Source organism: Aedes albopictus, chromosome 1 (genome assembly GCF_035046485.1).
Source record: "Aedes albopictus strain Foshan chromosome 1, AalbF5, whole genome shotgun sequence".
NCBI classification, from domain to species: Eukaryota; Metazoa; Arthropoda; class Insecta; order Diptera; family Culicidae; genus Aedes; species Aedes albopictus.
Genome location: NC_085136.1, coordinates 183,455,586 through 183,473,966, shown reverse-complemented (window position 1 = coordinate 183,473,966; position 18,381 = coordinate 183,455,586). Strand labels below are relative to the sequence as shown.

The 18,381-nt window shown below is 44.0% G+C and overlaps 1 protein-coding gene across 1 annotated transcript; it reads left to right on the top strand.

Annotated features, from left to right (window-relative positions):
- Positions 1–462: 462 nt before the first annotated feature.
- Positions 463–5,748, top strand: LOC134290197 (uncharacterized). The gene is made up of 2 exons (XM_062857265.1): positions 463–4,047; positions 4,783–5,748. Exons 1-2 carry the CDS (start codon positions 463–465, stop codon positions 5,746–5,748), a joined length of 4,551 nt encoding a protein of 1,516 aa, XP_062713249.1.
- The last annotated feature ends 12,633 nt before the right edge of the window (positions 5,749–18,381 follow it).

Here is an 18,381-nt window from a genome sequence, read left to right as displayed (position 1 = left end):
GGATTGACGATTCGGATTTGGAGTGCGTTTAGCGCTGCACTTTTAAGAATTTGCTATTTTGGGCGGTGTGAGGCGAAACATTTTATTTGATCAAGGCCTGTTGTAGACAGGCTACAGGTTAGTAGCTGTCCAACATATATATGCTGGGTTTGGTGGTGCTGCGTAAGATTTCTTTTTCTTTCATTGATTGTCGGCGACGGAGCTACTTCGCTTGATAATTTTGGCTGAGCACAAACGACAAGATCAGCAGCGTGAACGGTAGTTGGTTACGGGGGCCGGAGTATTTTTGGATATCGGAGCTTGGAGTTTTTTGTATTTAATACAAGGCCTGGCTTGGACAGGTCACAGGTGAGTGACTGTCCATTGACTCCATAGCGTTACCGGAGGTACTTCCGTGGTATTTTTGGTTTCTCTTTCTCGGTCCGTGGATTGCTTCGCGACTGCTGATCTGATAGTGTGGGTATGGCTGGGGGAATTGAAGACAAACTCAAGAAACGCGAGCGCTTTTTTGCGGCTCTGCGTCGGCATATGCAGTTTCTGGAGGGTTATAATCCGGACACACAGTATGGGCACGTTCAGTCAAGGCTGGACAAGTTAGAGGAATCTTGGGAAGAATTCAACGAGTTGCAAGAAGAGATTTGCGAGTTGGATACAGAGGGTGAGCTTGAGCAGGATACGAATAATGCGTTTGCAGTATTCGAAAATCAGTATTACGAGATTCGTGCTGCTTTGCTGGGGAAATTGGTACCTGCCCAACCAGTACCAAATTTGGATAACTCCATTCGGAACACTAGTGCATTGGGAATGCACACGGGGGTTCGCTTGCCACAAATATCGTTACCTGAGTTTGATGGGGATTACAAAGGGTGGCTGTCATTCAAGTCCACCTTCGTCTCGCTCATTCATGACTCACTGGAGCTCAGCGATGTGCAGAAATTTCATTATTTGAAATCTGCCTTGAAAGGGGAGGCGGCCAAGTTGATCGAGTCGTTAACAATCACTAACGACAACTACGCCATAGCATGGGATACTATCACGAAGCGGTATTCAAATGAGTATCTGTTGAAGAAACGGCATCTTCAGGCACTCATGGAATTCCCAAAAATTGATAAGGAATCGGCGGTGCGGATTCACGGTTTGGTGGACGAATTCGATCAACGACTAAAGATATTAAAGCAGCTGGGCGAAAAAACCGAACACTGGGGAGCGATGATTGTGCATTGGATGTGCTCGAAGCTGGATAATCACACTTTGCAACTGTGGGAGGACCACGCGGCATCACTACGGGATCCAACTTTCACAGCGTTGACGGACTTTTTGGAGAAACGGACGAGGGTTTTGGATGCTGTACAATCGAACTGTAGTAAGACCATCAGCGTGCAGCAGAAGGTGTTCGTGAAACGGGAACGGTTAGCAGTACATGCGTCAATGGAAAGTGGGAGAAGTGATCCTGTGTGTCAATGCTGCGGCGAGCAGCATTATTTGGTGAAGTGTTCAAAGTTCCAGAGTTTCGGGCTGAAGGAGAAATTGGACTTTGTCAACAGCAAGCGATTGTGCAGCAATTGTTTCAAGTCCGGTCACTGGGTCCGGGATTGCAGTTCGAAGTTCAGCTGCAGGACGTGCGGAAAGAAGCATAACTCCCTCATCCATCCCGGGTTTCAATCCAGCAGCGGAAGCAACGACTCCGAGGGCAATATTCCGGCCGGCAACGCAACAAGGAAGAATAATGCAACTAGGACGCATGTTGTAACGGAATCAGTGGAAGATAATCAAAGGGAAACCGAGGAAAATGGGTCGACTGGATCGTATAGCATTGGAACGAAGCAGGGAAGCGTAGGTTCAAGCGTGTTTCTGTCTACGGTGGTGGTAAAGGTACGCGATCAGTATGGGGGAAGCCAGCTGGCTCGTGCGTTGCTGGACAGTGGATCGCAGGTGAACGTGATGAGTGAGAGACTATGCCAAATGCTCAAACTCAAGCGGCGAACAATATGTGTTCCAATAACAGGAGTTGGACAATCGGAATCGACAGCGAAACATGCCGTCAACGCAACGGTGAGTTCCAGAACCACGGACTATACGGTTGGATTGGATTTCTTGGTGTTGCAACGAGTGACTGCAGAATTACCTTCGACAACAGTTCCGATTTCTCATTGGAAAATCCCAAATAATCTCCAACTGGCAGATCCTCAGTTCAACGTCAGTGGCCGCATCGATCTGTTACTTGGTGTTGAACACTTCTTCAACTTTTTGTACGAGAGAGAGATGAAACGGATTTCTCTGGGTCCCGAGTTACCCGTGCTCGTAGATTCGGTATTTGGATGGATCGTGGCTGGCAGGGATGGAAGTCTACAGCAGAAGCTATCAGTTCGTTGCTGCACGACAACAACGGTCGGAAATCTGGAAGAATTGCTGGAACGGTTTTGGAAGGTGGAAAGTTGCGACGATCAACCGGCATGGTCCAAGGAAGAGCAGGATTGCGAAGAGGATTTTAAGCGTACTCATTCGAGGGCGCAGGATGGACGATACATCGTACAGTTGCCGAAGCATGTCGGTTTCGAACAGATGTTGGGCAACTCGGAGGTTTCAGCGCTGGAAAGATACCGGAAACTGGAAAACCGTTTGGAAAGGAACTCTGCCATGAAGGATGAGTATCACGCATTCATGAGAGAATACCTGGAATTAGGACACATGAGGAGGATATCGGAAGCGGAATTACAAGCAGAAGCTACGGGAACGGTTCAACGGAAGGTTTTCTACTTGCCGCATCACGCGGTACTCAAAGAAGCAAGCACAACAACCAAGGTGCGCGTCGTCTTCGATGCGTCGGCGCAAACGGACAACGGCTACTCTCTCAACGACGTACTACTGAAGGGGCCTGTAATTCAGGACGATCTTTTGAATCTGCTTATTCGCTTTCGCAAGCACGAAGTGGCACTTGTGGGAGATGTGGAGAAAATGTACAGGCAGGTTCGGCAGGACAACAACGACACTCTTCGCCTTCGAATATTTTTTCGCTTCTCCAAAGATGAACCAATTGACAGCTACGAGTTGCTTACCGTGACGTACGGGCTGAAACCATCGTCATTTTTGGCAACCCGTGCTCTAAAACAGTTAGCTGTCGATGAAGGCTCGGAGGACTCCCCAGCAAGCGCTGCGTTGGAAAAGGATTTTTACGTTGACGACTATATCGGAGGAGCGACGTGCGTTGAGAAAGCTATCGGCCTGCGCGAGGAACTAACGTCGTTGATGGCGAAAGGAGGATTCCCAATACGGAAATGGTGCTCAAATCGCCCGGAAGTCTTGGCTGGAGTTCCGGAAGATCAGTTGGGAACAAATCTTTCCATAACCTTTGAATTGCACCCAGACGAAAGGATCAAAACCCTTGGGATTACTTGGGAGCCGAAAGCTGATCAACTTCGGTTCCTGTTCAGCACGGACGATCATGAAGAAACATGGACTAGGAGGAAGATTTTATCTTCAATTGCCAAGCTGTTTGATCCGCTTGGATTGATTGCTCCTGTAGTGGTGACTGCCAAGATAATCATGCAGGAGCTGGCTTTACTACAAACCGGATGGGATGCCCCGGTGCCATCACAGTTGGAGCAGAAATGGAAAACTTTTCATCGCTGTTTAGACAAGCTGGCCGAATACAGCATCCCAAGATTTGCTTTTATTACGGATTACGTCGACATTCAGTTCCACTGCTTCGCCGACGCCTCGGAATTTGCTTACGGAGCTTGTTTATACGTTCGCTCTGTCGATCGCTACGGCAACGTACGCATGGAACTTCTTTCAGCCAAGTCTCGTGTTGCACCATTGAAACGGTTGACAATACCGAGATTGGAGCTTTGCGCGGCCAGAGAAGCTGCACGTCTGCATCAGACCGTTGTCAAGGCTCTGGCACTGGACGACGTTCAATCATTTTTCTGGTCGGACTCAACCGTTGTTTTGCACTGGTTGAAAGCTCCGCCAAATACGTGGAAAACCTTCATCGCCAATCGTGTTTCCAGTATCCAGACTACAACATTTGGACATTCATGGCAGCATGTAGCCGGGAAAGAGAATCCGGCCGATTTAGTTTCTCGAGGAGTTCCTGTCGAAGACTTTTTGACGAGCGACCTTTGGAAAAATGGACCCATTTGGTTGAAAGATACCCCGTCTACCTGGATGATCGATGTCTCCGATCCTCTCCCGACTGAAGTTGATTTGGAACCTCGTATCATCGTTCAAGCAAACACTACATCAGTGGAGCCGAACTTCTTCTTCTCCCTTCGATCATCACTGCTACCTCTCCTCAGAATAGTAGCTCTTTGCCTACGATTTTTGAATAATTGTAGACGGCCAACGCAGCGGACTTCTGCATCATTTCTTTCTGCATCGGAAATAGCTACCGCCAAAATGTGCCTGGTACGCTTAGTCCAGGAAGAGTCGTTTTCAGAAGAATTCAACACCTTGAAGAAACGTTACCAAGTTCCCCACAAATCACCATTGAAGCTTCTTCGTCCCTTCGTTGATCGGGAAGGAATCATCAGAGTTGGAGGTCGCCTTCGCCATTCCCTTGAGGACTACGCCACTAGACATCCAGCAGTACTGCCACAGTCGCATAAATTTACACGTATGCTCGTTGAGTATTATCACGTTCAAACCCTTCACGGAGGACATCAAGCAACTCTTGCGCTAATGAGACAGGAGTTTTGGCCGATTCATGGAAAGAGAGCTGTCACTTCTGTTCTTCGAAACTGCCACCGCTGTTTTCGCTTCAACCCCACGCCAATCCAACAGCCAATGGGACAGCTCCCATCCGTCCGAGTACGCCCAGCTCGTCCTTTCCTTATAACTGGCGTCGACTACTGCGGACCCTTCTATTTGAAGCCCCCACACCGGCGAGCAGCTCCACCGAAAGTTTACATCGCTGTTTTTATATGCTTCACGACAAAGGCCATTCATCTTGAGCTGGTCATGGACCTCTCGTCAGCTGGATTCATCTCTGCGCTTCGTAGATTCGTCGGCCACCACGGAATCCCGAAGGAAATCCATTCCGATAATGCGACAAATTTTCAAGGTGCGAAGCATGAGTTACACGACCTATACCGACTGTTGAACAGCAAGGTAAACCAGACGGCTATTGGAGCCGAAATGTCACAGCAAGGAATTTTGTGGCATTTTATTCCACCCCGCGCTCCCAATTTTGGAGGACTTTGGGAGGCAGCAGTCCGCTCCTCCAAAACTGCTCTGAAGAAGGAAATTGGGTCACACCAACTGACCCACGAAAACTTCTGCACCCTGCTGGTACAAATTGCAGCTGCCCTCAACTCAAGACCTCTTTGCCCTTTGTCAGATGACCCCACTGACATGAATGCCCTCACACCAGCCCATTTCTTAATCGGGACGTCAATGAAATCCCTCGCCGACCCCGATTTCACAGCCATACCCTCGAACCGCCTGACCCACTATCAGCACCGACAGCAGATGTTTCAACGTTACTGGCAGCGCTGGAGCCAAGAATATCTCACCGGGCTTCAGCAAGCGACCAAGCACCTTCAACCAAGCCCCATCCGCATCGGTAGCATCGTGGTAGTTCGAGAGGACAATATACCTCCGCTGGACTGGCCATTAGCCCGGATAACCGAGGTTCACCCTGGAGCTGATGGAGTCATACGAGTTGTCACCATACGAACGACTAGAGGGACTTACAGACGTCCCGTCAATCGTATTTGCCCCTTACCCATTGCTGACAACATTGAATGATTAGTAAAGATTAGATGAAATGTTAGTAATGTTAGAATTAGTTAGTTGAAACAAGTTTCAAGGGGGCCGGTTATGTTAGTTGTTAGTTAAATTGAAATTTGAATTAGTTAAACTAAGCATGCAAAAGTTAAGAAATTGTACTACCCTAACGTTACTGTTATACACGTAACCACAAGTACACTAAATTAAATGAACTGCACATACTATTGTAACCATTACACGAACAATACACACAAAACACACGAGAACGGTCAGAATGTACATGGACTGGACAGTAGTTAGTAGCAAACCGATAGCCAACTAATAAAGACGGAAGCATACGCGCGCGTAGTTTTGATGAAGAATAAAAAGTCGTAGTTTAATTGGACTTAATAAAGTGGTTTTGATTAGAAGAAACAAGTGTAAGTTATTATTGGAAGGAAAGAACTTTAGAAAAGGATCAAGGATTAGTGAATGTGGTTAAGAAGGGCTTGAAAGGACTGTGTGGAAAAGGATTGGATTTTGGTGAGAAAGAAAAGTGATTTCTTCAAGTGGAACACAGCGTAGGACTCTGGATTGTGAAGGTAACTCAACCCACGAACCGCATCCCACAACAGTGATGCTGATGTAATTTTCAATTAAATCTTTAACATCTGGGCGTTGCATTTGTAGTTTGTATGATATGTTATATAGAAAATTGATAATAAAAAGCGCAGTTATAGTGAGCGATTCCAAGCAACAGCATCAAAATTAAGGAAATTTTTTAATTCATGATTTTCTATTGAACTGAAACTTTGCACAGTTTTTCAGTTCCATCTAAATCGCCATTTTTCGATATCAAATTTTTATTTTGAATCACGACTAACTTTTCAAAAGGGTGTATGTGAAAATGGTTCAAAAATATTCAAAAATCTGCACAGCCAAAATGGTTCGTTCGATTGCTATGAATTTTTCAGCAAAGTTAGATAACTAAATGGTGATTCCTAATAAAATATACACTGTGAAAAAACATCTTTTTTAACATAAAAAAATATATTTTTTGTCACAAAAACTCAAATATCTCAAAATCCTATCTTTTTACCAACGTAATTTTTTTTAGGGAAGACGGTCCATTGTATTGGCAATCTACCATAAAAATTTGGTGATGGTAAACTAATAAACAAAAAAGTTATAACATTTCAAACATTTCATAATTTTCAAATTTGGTAAATATTTTTTTCTGTGTAAATTATTTCGGTCGGAAATCGCAGTTTGATGCTGATTTTATTGTTCAGCAAAGTAAGATAACTAAATGGTGATTTCTAAGAAAATATACACTGTGAAAAAAAATCTTTTTTTAACATTAAAAAATATCATTTTTGTCACAAAAACTCAAATATCTCAAAACCCTATCTTTTTACCAACGTATTTTTTTAGGGAAAACGGTCCATTGTATTAGCAATCTACCATGAAAATTTGGTGATGATAAACTAATAAACAAAAAAAATTATGACAATTCAAACATTTCACAATTTTCACATTTAGTAATAAATTTTTTTTAGTGTAAATTATTTCGGCCGGAAATCGCAGTTTGATGCTGATTTTATTGTTAATGGCCTTGCGTGAGTAAAACAAGCTGTTTTAATTATGTATTATGTATATTATATGTACAGTAATGTTCCGATTTTATCACGCCCTCCGCGCATTAGTCGTTTATTCATTAATTTGCACAAGTGAAGACAAGTGTTTTCCCTCTTCTTCAAGATGAATGTTGAAAGCGTGTTTTGCAACGTTAAAAATATTGAAATGGGTATAGATGTTGAAGTATATTTCAAAGCATTTTTGAAAAGGGGCGTGATTAAATTGTTTAAACAGATGTCGCTGATGGTATGGTGGCATGACTCTCTGCACTTAGCACTTCTGGCTCTTTCTCAGTTGTTGTCGTTTTCGAACTTCCTGCGCCCTGCTTTACCGATGATATACAGATGGCTTGTTTGTCAAAGTCTAGACGGCAGGACGTGCAAATGCGTAAATTTGTATTCAATTTGGGCATAACCAGTCTACATATTTCAGTTTATCTATGGTGCTTTCGGTGAGATTCCGTAACTCTTTTGAACATTTTTTTTCATCAAACGGTCTACAAGAGAGCGTTGAGTTGAAGACCTTTGAGAAAGTGACTGTTCATGTTGTTCGTTAGATTATAATAAACAAAATCACTTACTAGTTTTAACTGACTAGTTTGGTGTTGTTTGCTTGGCTGAAGAAAAAATTTACTATAAAATTTTTAATATCCGTAGCGGTAGTATTTTTTTGCTTTTTCGTGAGCATTGTCATGATATGTATTGTCATGATTATGTAACAAACGTAACACTGACGAAATTTTCATTGACCACGCCTTTAACGATCATTTTGAATCTTGGTTGTGGCTTTCATAACCAGAAGAGCGCCCATCGTTTTTTTTTGCGTTTGACGTTTCACACTAGCGCCTTCTGATGAAGATATTGCACAACGCAGTGTTTCGTGAAACATTTCCACCAGGTGGTGGTAGTGTGAATTGGGCGATGGATTTTCACGAAAATTGTTCTAGGCATTTCGTCTGTTTGTCTGTGGTATGTACCTCTCATGCATTTGTTGTTGTTGAAGTTACTTGCATTCTTCCAACCCATAAAGTCTGTTCTCTAAGGGGTAGTTTTTTTTTCGCAGATAAATTAGACGTATACGCGTATATAAAACTTTTATTATACAGCTTTTGTCTTAAAAATAAGATTATTTCCATTTTTCTTATAATCAACAGCTTTTCAACACTATCAAGGGATTTTTTCACCAGTCACGTACAATAAAAAGTATGACACTTTCAATATTTTTGATCACAACACTGGATCGCGTCTAAGTTTCAAATAGATACTTTAGTAATTATGAATAATCAAACAAAAATATCATGAAAACAACTTGTTTAATTCAGGCGGTAGCCTTACAATAAAATCAGCGTCAAAATATAATTCTCGAAATAATTTACACAGAAAAAAAAAAATGTTTTGTTACTAAATGTAAAAATTGTGAAATGTTTGAAATGTCATAACTTTTTTGTTTATCAGTTTACCATCACCAAAATTTTATGGTAGATAGCTGATATAATGGGCCATTTCCCCCAGAAAATTCACGTTGGTAAAAAGATAGGGTTTTGAGATATTTGAGTTTTTGTGACAAAGATCATATTTTTTTAAAGTAAAAAAAGAAATTTTTTACAGTGTATATTTTCTAAGGAATCATCATTTCTGGAGCTCGATTTGAATAGGTCGTATGTGCTTTTGTCGATATAAAATTCGATCAGTTTATTTTAGTCATTGTAGCAATATGGCAGATATTTTGCAAACTTTTAATGATGGAACAGAAAGACTGTTTTGTGAGGATTCTTCTGTATGTATCAACCTTGCTCAATTTCAATAGTTTTCACTATAATAAGCGAATCCAACTGATCGAATTTTTAATCGACAAAAGCACATACGACCTATTCAAATCGAGCTCCAGATTTAGTTATCTAACTTTGCTGAAAAATTCATAACAATCAAACAATCCGTTTTTGCTGTACAGCTTTTAGAATATTTTTGAACTATTTTCGCATACACCCTTTTGAAAAGTTAGTCGTGAGTGAATATGAAGGTTTAATATCGAAAAATGGCGATTTAGATGAAATTGAAAAACTGTGCAAAGTTTCAGATATTTTTGAAATGGTCGCTCAGGATCGACTGACATGACTCCGTGGAATTCCTCTAGTATAGAACAGATACTTATTTCAAACAAACCTAAATTTCGAGATGGAATTCGTGCATTTGTCACCATATTCATTAAAAAGGTTTTAAAAAACTTTCTCCTGTTTTTTTTAAGAGGAGGAGGAGGATGTGTGGTATCGAATGCTCCCTTAGTAGTGTGGCTTTTGCGTGTACGTAGTCTTACCCCTCAGTATGCTAACGGGTAGTTCACAACACACTCCTAGTAACGCCTAACTGTCAGCGCGGTGCCGACCAGATCAAGGTGGCCATGACTCTGCCTCTTTCTTCGGTAGACTGTTGGACGCGGTGGACGTCTTTGGTGCGCTCCGCAATGCACCCAGCACGTGCAGATTAAACCAGCACAATATTGATGTTTTGTTCTTTGGTGTCAAACTGTTCTAGTGTCTATGGACGTTATAGTAGGAATCTTCATCAGCGATTCTCCCTTCTTTCAGCATAAACGATTCCATATGTTAATTCAGTAAAGATTGGCTATAATCCATCGATTAAAATACATATACAAATTGTGCTGTGACTTTCTTTGAAAGCAATCATACCTTACATTTTCCGTATCGAATGTGTTACAGCTGGCCTACATCTTTTAAGCCGATAAGGATTTTTAGCGGATTTCCTCAACCTCGATGATTCATTTCAAAGGTATTATGTTTTAAGGGCCGAGGACCTGCAAGCACTCGGAGTTTTCGAGCGACGGGTGCTAAGGGCGATCTTCAGCAGTGTGCAGGAGAACGATGTGTGGCGGAGAGAATGAACCACGAGCTCGTTGCACTTTACGGCGAACCCAGCATCCAGAAGGTGGCCAAAGCCGGAAGGATACGGTGGGCAGGGCATGTTGCAAGAATGCCGGACAACAACCCTGCAAAACTGGTGTTTGCAACTGACCCGGTTGGCACAAGAAGACGTGGAGCGCAGAGAGCACGATGGGCGGACCAGGTGGAGCGTGACTTGGCGAGCATCGGGCGCGACCGAGGATGGAGAGCGGCAGCCATGAACCGTGTATTATGGAGAAATATAGTTGATTCAGTTTTATCTTGAATTTGATATAGTACTAAATAAATGAATGAATGTTTTAAGGGCGTTGTAAGCGATTGAATATTCAGCAACACTCGAAAGAACAGTCTATGAATCGAAGAAGGAATAATCTCTGATGAGCGTGTTTTGAGTTGAAAGCCCCATCATTTTCTATCAGAGAGAGACGAACCAGCCAAGGGCTGAAAGTCTCTTTAATAAAGACAAATCAATCAATTCTATCAGAACAATTGAAAAAAAAACGACCTTTGTTTAGAAGAAGAGCAAAGGTCATTCAAACATCCCTAACATTATTTTGTCTTGAAAATGACTCAAGGGAAAATCTAGGGTGCTCATAATACCAAAATACAGATGAACAGACGTAACACTTCGAACATTTTTGAATTCAAATCATAGTCACAAAAACGTATTTGCCCAATGCTAAAAGAACAACTAACCATCAACTAGGTGGCGGTAGTGGGCAAACGTCAAACTCGAACAAAATCGATGCGAGCGCCACGGATGGTCATCTATGGCCGACTATCAAGTTTATAAATAGATCGATGAATCTGTGTAGGGGGATTAGGGGCATAATGGACACCCTAAGCAAATGAATATGTTAAACCCGTAAAACTGAGTAAAACTTAACATATTATCAGTTGACTTTCAACTTTAACTTGTTTCCTACGTATTTCAATCATTTACAGCAGGTATAATGTCTGTATTGTGAAGAAATAATGAATAGTAAACCGTGTGTTTTTCAGTGCTGGCAGGAAAGGTACGGGGCGAAATGGACACCCATCGGGGCATATTGGACACCCCTGCATATTTTATGCTTATTCTTTGGTTACATCGACCAGTTAAGTAATTTGCTTACGGAGATCAATAACACAGATATAATACTCCATCTTAGACAAGTTTTCATAACATCAAAGTTAATTAAATAAACTTTAGACTAAAATAATCGAATTGATTTTTCCAAACTCTCTAAAACGCCTAAAAGTATGCAATGCGCGTGCATCCATTAGCAATTGCCAGTGTTCATTTCGCCCCGAATCGACTACAACATTAAAATTGCTATTTTAAGTAAATTCTGATCAAAAATAAAATATTTCATCCATTGCTAAATCTTCGTATACATGTAGATAAAGTAACAATTAATTTGTTTTTATGGCGGACACACTCAAACACTTGTAATACCTTATTTGATGGTGCTTCGAAATTATAAGAATTTCACCATATGAAAAACATATTTCAATTTCAATGATAATTTGGTTATTTTGGAGCAATTTTAATTGTACTTTTGTGAAATAGAACCATGATTTGTTCCTTCACACTTATACATTGAAAGTTTTACATAAAAGTCAACGGTTTCGGAAAAATCAGGGGTGTCCATTTCGCCCCGGGTGTCCATTATGCCCTAATACCCCTACGATGGGAAATATCAGAGTGTTAGGTCTGTTTTGAATTTTTTGCCAGATGTGTCTCATGTAAGCTAACGCGCTGTCCATAAACTACGTAGACTCATTTTTGATCATTTCAGACCCCACCCTTCCCCCACCAGGCACATTGGCTCAGCCTACCTTTTCGTTCCAATGACTGATTCGACCAGATCGTTTTCATCAGAAAAAATATTAGAAAACAGTTTTGAGAAAAGTTTAATACATATTCCGGGGAAACGGTCTATTCGGGGAAATGGTCTGTTCGGGGAAATGGTTCACTCGGGGAATCGTTTTTCGGGGAAAAACTTTCGGGGAAACTTCATTCGAGAAACTGGTTTTCGGGGAAATGTCGTACAATCAACTAGGCAGCCTAGTGCCCATCTTTGGCTTTAAAAGTCGATTGACCTAATGACGTACTAGGTCTAGTGATACTCGGCCTGATGTACTACGGCCTAACGTAATCCGGGAAAAGGCACTCCGGGAAATGTCATTCCAGGAAATGGTACCTTCCGAGAAAAGTCACTTTGGAAAATAGCATTCCGGGAAACGCTGCATTCCGGGAAAATTCACTCCGGGATATGTGATACCATCCTAAAATCAACTTCTTACCTTAGCTATGCTTAGACAGACTGCACATATCTATGGTTGCTACTTTGTAATTGGCCCGATCCAATGACAGTAGCCCAATAAATCAACTGAATAATTACTATTATTTGGTTCGATTGGCTTTTATCGGTGAATCAAAACACAAGTCGCATGTATTTGATTTGCGTATCGCGATTCAGCCATCATCAGACACCTAAAACATTTTTACAAAATTTTCACATTTTTCAAACATAAAAATACAATAATAACTTACACTTACACTACACAAACATGCTGATCTAGACCGAACAGCTTGGCTGGTCCAAACTACTTAACTTCCCTTTTTCCCGCATCCTGATCAACGTCCAACATCGTCCGTTTCGCCATCACCTTCATCGCCGGTTGGGTTCGTTCGTCTTCCCGACATAAAGTTAGACAACGAAGCGTCGAAGAGAGAACCAAAAGCTCCCTCGCGGGAAAATGAGGAAGCGATATCGGCGATTTTCTGAGGAGTGAAAATAATACTCAGAAATCACAACGCAAATCCTCAACAGCACCGAGCGCGAGCTTGTCGCGCAGCGATGAGTTCGTCCAACACTCATAATGGATTAACTACATCGGCTGTTTTCCTACTCTTCGCATGGATCAATGTGGCGCTAGCTTCTATGCGCGAAAAATCGCTAAAAGTAAATCGCAAAAATATTGTATGGCGAATACCATCTAAAGGGAAATTCTTCAAAGTAGAACACATTATTTGAAAAAATATTTGGTAGTGGTTGTGCACAATGGTGACCACTATTAAGCCTACCAAATATTTTTTCGGGAAAAGCTTTGTATTTCAAATAATTCAAGTTTAGATGCATCTCGCCAGTGTCTGTTCACCAAGGAGGTGCGGCTCAAACAGCGTCTGTTCTGGCATCCAGCGGCTGAGTAAGAAACGCTGCACCACGCCCAGCTAGATCCAAGGTGGTAGCCCCATCAGCGTGGTCGTCCCAGTGTTGGTTGGGACGTTAAACAGAACTGGCACGATGGCCCTCCGGCGAGACAGGAGTGTTGGCGTAGGCCCAATAAGCCACCCGTAAAAATCCCCATTGCGAATAACATAGGAGAAAATACGACTCGATACAATCGGCAAAGACCCACGCGACAAAATAAGGACTACGATTGGAAACTTGGAACATGGAATTGCAAGTCACTAGGTTTCGCAGGATGTGACAGGATAATCTACGACGAACTACATCCCCGCAACTTCGACATCGTGGCGTTGCAGGAACTTTGTTGGACTGGACAGAAAGTGTGGAAAAGCGGGCATCGAGCGGCTACCTTCTACCAAAGCTGTGGCACCACCAATGAACTGGGAACTGGATTTATAGTGTTGGGCAAGATGCGACAACGCGTGATCGGGTGGCAGCCGATCAACGCAAGGATGTGCTTGTTGAGAGTTAAGGGCCGTTTCTTCAACTACAGCATCATCAACGTCCACTGCCCACACGAAGGGAGACCCGATGACGAGAAAGAAGCGTTCTACGCGCAGTTAGAGCAAACATACGATGGTTGCTCGCCGCGTGACGTGAAAATCGTTGTCGGCGACATGAACGCGCAGGTAGGAAGGGAGGAAATGTACAGACCGGTAATCGGGCGAAACAGCCTGCACGCCGTATCGAATGATAACGGCCAGCGATGCGTAAACTTTGCAGCCTCCCGTGGTATGGTAGTCCGAAGCACCTTCTTTCCCCGCAAAGATATCCACAAAGCCACCTGGAGATCACCCGACCACCAAACAGAAAACCAAATCGACCACGTTCTAATCGACGGTAAATTCTTCTCGGATATAACCAACGTCCGCACATACCGCAGTGCGAATATAGATTCGGATCACTACTTAGTCGCTGTATGCATGCGCTCAAAACTTTCGACAGTTATCACCACGCGTCGAAGTCGAACGCCGCGGCTCAACATCGAGCAACTTCGTAACGTAGAAGTGGCTCAAGACTACGCGCAGCAGTTAGCAGTGGCCCTACCAACGGAAGAGCAGCTTGGCGCAGCTACACTTGAAGATGGCTGGAGGGACATACGATCCGCCATAGGTAGTACCTCGGCTACAGCACTAGGCTTCGTGACTCCGAATCACAGAAACAACTGGTACGACGGCGAATGTGAACAGTTGAAAAGCGAGAAGAATGCAGCATGGGCGAGAATGCTGCAACACCGTACGAGAGCGAATGAGGCACGTTACAAACAAGCGCGGAACAGGCAGAACTCAGTCTTCCGGATGAAGAAGCGCCAGCAGGAAGAACGAGATCGCGAAGCGATGGAAGAGCTGTACCGCGCTAAGGACACACGAAAGTTCTACGAGAAGCTGAACCGCTCGCGCAGAGGCTTTGTGCCACAAGCCGACATGTGCCGAGATAATCACGGGAATATTCTCACGAGCGAGCGTGAGGTGGTCGAGAGGTGGCGGCAGCATTACGATGAGCACCTCAATGGCGACGTTGCAAGTACCGAAGGTGGCGTGGTAATAGATCTAGGAGTATGTGCTCAGGACGAAAGACTTCCGGCCCCTGACCTTCAAGAGATTGAGGAGGAGGTTGGCCGGTTGAAAAACAACAAAGCCGCTGGAGCAGATCAGCTACCAAGCGAGCTTCTAAAATACGGTGGAGAAGCACTGGTAAGAGCACTACACTGGGTCATTACCAAGATTTGGGAGGAGGAAGTATTACCGGAGGAATGGATGGAAGGTATCGTGTGTCCCATCTACAAAAAGGGCGACAAGTTGGATTGCGGGAACTACCGCGCGATCACACTACTGAGCGCTGCCTACAAGATACTCTCTCAAATTTTATGCCGCCGTCTATCACCGATTGCAAGAGAGTTCGTGGGGCAATATCAGGCTGGATTTATGGGCGAACGCGCTACAACGGACCAGATGTTCGCCATCCGCCAGGTGTTGCAGAAATGCCGCGAATACAACGTGCCCACACACCACTTGTTCATCGATTTCAAATCGGCGTATGATACAATCGATCGAGAACAGCTATGGCAGATTATGCACGAATACGGATTCCCGGATAAACTGATACGGTTGATCAAGGCGACGATGGATCGAGTGATGTGCGTAGTTCGAGTATCAGGGACACTCTCGAGTCCCTTCGAATCTCGCAGAGGGTTACGGCAAGGTGATGGTCTTTCGTGCTTGCTGTTCAACATTGCTTTGGAGGGTGTAATAAGAAGAGCGGGGATAAACACGAGTGGGACGATTTTCACGAAGTCCGTTCAGCTGCTTGGTTTCGCCGATGATATTGATATTATTGCTCGTAAATTTGAGACGATGGCGGAAACGTACATCCGACTAAAGAGGGAAGCCAGGCGAATCGGATTAGTCATTAATGTGTCGAAGACAAAGTACATGATGGCAAAGGGCTCCAGGGAGGAATCACCGCGCCCGCCACCCCGAATTTATATCGACGGTGATGAAATCGAGGCGGTTGAAGAATTCGTGTACTTGGGCTCACTGGTGACCGACGACAACGACACCAGCAGAGAAATTCAGAGGCGCATTGTGGCAGGAAATCGTGCCTACTTTGGACTCCGCAGAACTCTACGATCGAATAAAGTTCGCCGTAACACGAAGTTAACCATCTACAAAACGTTGATTAGACCGGTCGTCCTCTATGGGCACGAAACATGGACCCTACGTGCAGAGGACCAACGCACCCTTGGAGTTTTCGAACGGAAGGTGTTGCGTACCATCTACGGCGGAGTGCAGATGGAAGACGGGACCTGGAGAAGGCGAATGAACCACGAGCTGCGTCAGCTGCTGGGAGAACCAACCATCGTCCATACCGCGAAAATCGGGAGGCTACGGTGGGCGGGTCACGTCATCAGGATGTCGGATAGCAACCCGACTAAAATGGTTCTCGAGAGTCATCCGACCGGTACAAGACGACGTGGAGCGCAGCGAGCTAGGTGGGTCGACCAAGTGGAGGACGATCTGCGGACCCTACGCAGAGTGCGGAACTGGAGACAAACAGCCATGGACCGAGTGGAATGGAGGCGGCTACTATGTACAGCAGAGGCCACCCCGGCCTTAGCCTGACCGGTAAGGTAAGTATGCATTTCGCCATACAAAATTAAATTGATTTGCTCCTGCTGATCAACTGTGGCTGCGCGCAAAGCGGGTAGTCCATTGATTGTTGTGTTTCTCCCATCCACTTACACTCAAAAAGCATTCGGGAGTTCCACTCCCATACAAAGAAAGACTCTCGAGGCAAAAATCGCATTCCGATTCCCGAAATAATCATCGGCTCTTTATTCGTTCCCCTCTTCCTCGCTCAGTTTTTACTGCCTCTTTGTTTGGAGTTCGATCGCTCCTTTGCGACGAGGCAGAAGAATAACATCGCTCTCTAGAGCATGTTGCAAAACTCTTTTTATTTCGAGGACGATTAGGAGGAGAGGACCAGAGAAGATCATGCTCAAACACCGGATCCGTCTTCTGAGCCTATTGATCTCCGACGCAAATCGTACAATGCTAAGCTTAAGACAAACGAAGCAGAACATGGGACGCAAGATAGATGAAGAATTCGGTACAGAAAGAATACACAAGAAAGTGTGAAAGAGGCGTCTGCAGCGGTCTTCGAGAAAGTCAGAGTGAGAAAGTATCCAGAGTGAAAACAAGGCAGGTAATGCAGATGATCATCGAGGCTGAATTAACAGTGAACACCACGACTGCGGACATCCCGGTATATGTGGAACGAACGCTTATGCTGGGACCAAACATCAACAGAGAAGACTGCAAAGAGTTTCCGTACGTCGAGTTTGTAGCGAGCATCGAGAAAAGCGTCCAGAGCAAAGAAAAAACGGATGAAATTAGGTCGGAAGTGTCCAACGCGATGATAAACCATATCTACTATCATCGACAACCCCGCCATACCCCAGAGGAGTGGATCCAGAAGGAAGTTACCAAAAGTAAGAGGTTTTTGAAAGACAACCCAAACCTGATGGTAACAAAAGCGGACAAGGGTGGCAAAACGGTTATCATGGAGATAAACGAGTACCAAATCAAGATGCAGGACCTTCTCAACGACGAAACTACATACAAATGCATGACTTCGAACCCGACGAACAGAATTCTCAAGAAAATGAACTGTTTCAACAGTTTAGTAGATTTTGCAGAAGAAATCACAGGAGTCCAGACGAACGAAGAAGAGGTGCTGTTCTCGATGGATGTTGTCTCGCTCTACACGAACGTACCAGTGGACTACGCGATGAGGTGTCTGGAGGAAAGGTGGACCGAGGGGGAACAGCACACGACCATCGACAAGGACAGCTTCGTCGATGCGGTAAAGGTTGTCTTAGAATCGACTTTTTCGTGTACCAAGGTAAAGTTTACGGCCAAACGTTTGGAGTTCTAATGGGATCACCACTATCTCCGGTAATTGCGAATCTGGTCATGGAGAAACTGGATCAGGAGTGCATGACAAGACTGGAGGAGAAACAAATACGCATGAGAGTATGTATACAAGCGGTACGTAGACGACTACTTGTACGTAGCCAAAAAAGCCAGATTCAAACGATCGTGGAAACTTTCAATCGTTTTCATGAACGTTTGCAATTCACGATGGCAGAAGTCGATGGGAAAATCATTTCTCGACATGATGTTTGTACGAGAAAACGGCAAAATAGCAACACTCTGGCTACCCAAGCAATCCAACGGAAGCTACTTGGATTTTACATCCAAAAGTCCGTTCCAGCACGAAAAAACACCGTAATTGCGCTGATAGATCGTGCAATAAAATTGTCGTGCGGCGAAAAACGAGAGGAAGCTCTCACGCGAATGCTGGTGAAAAACAACA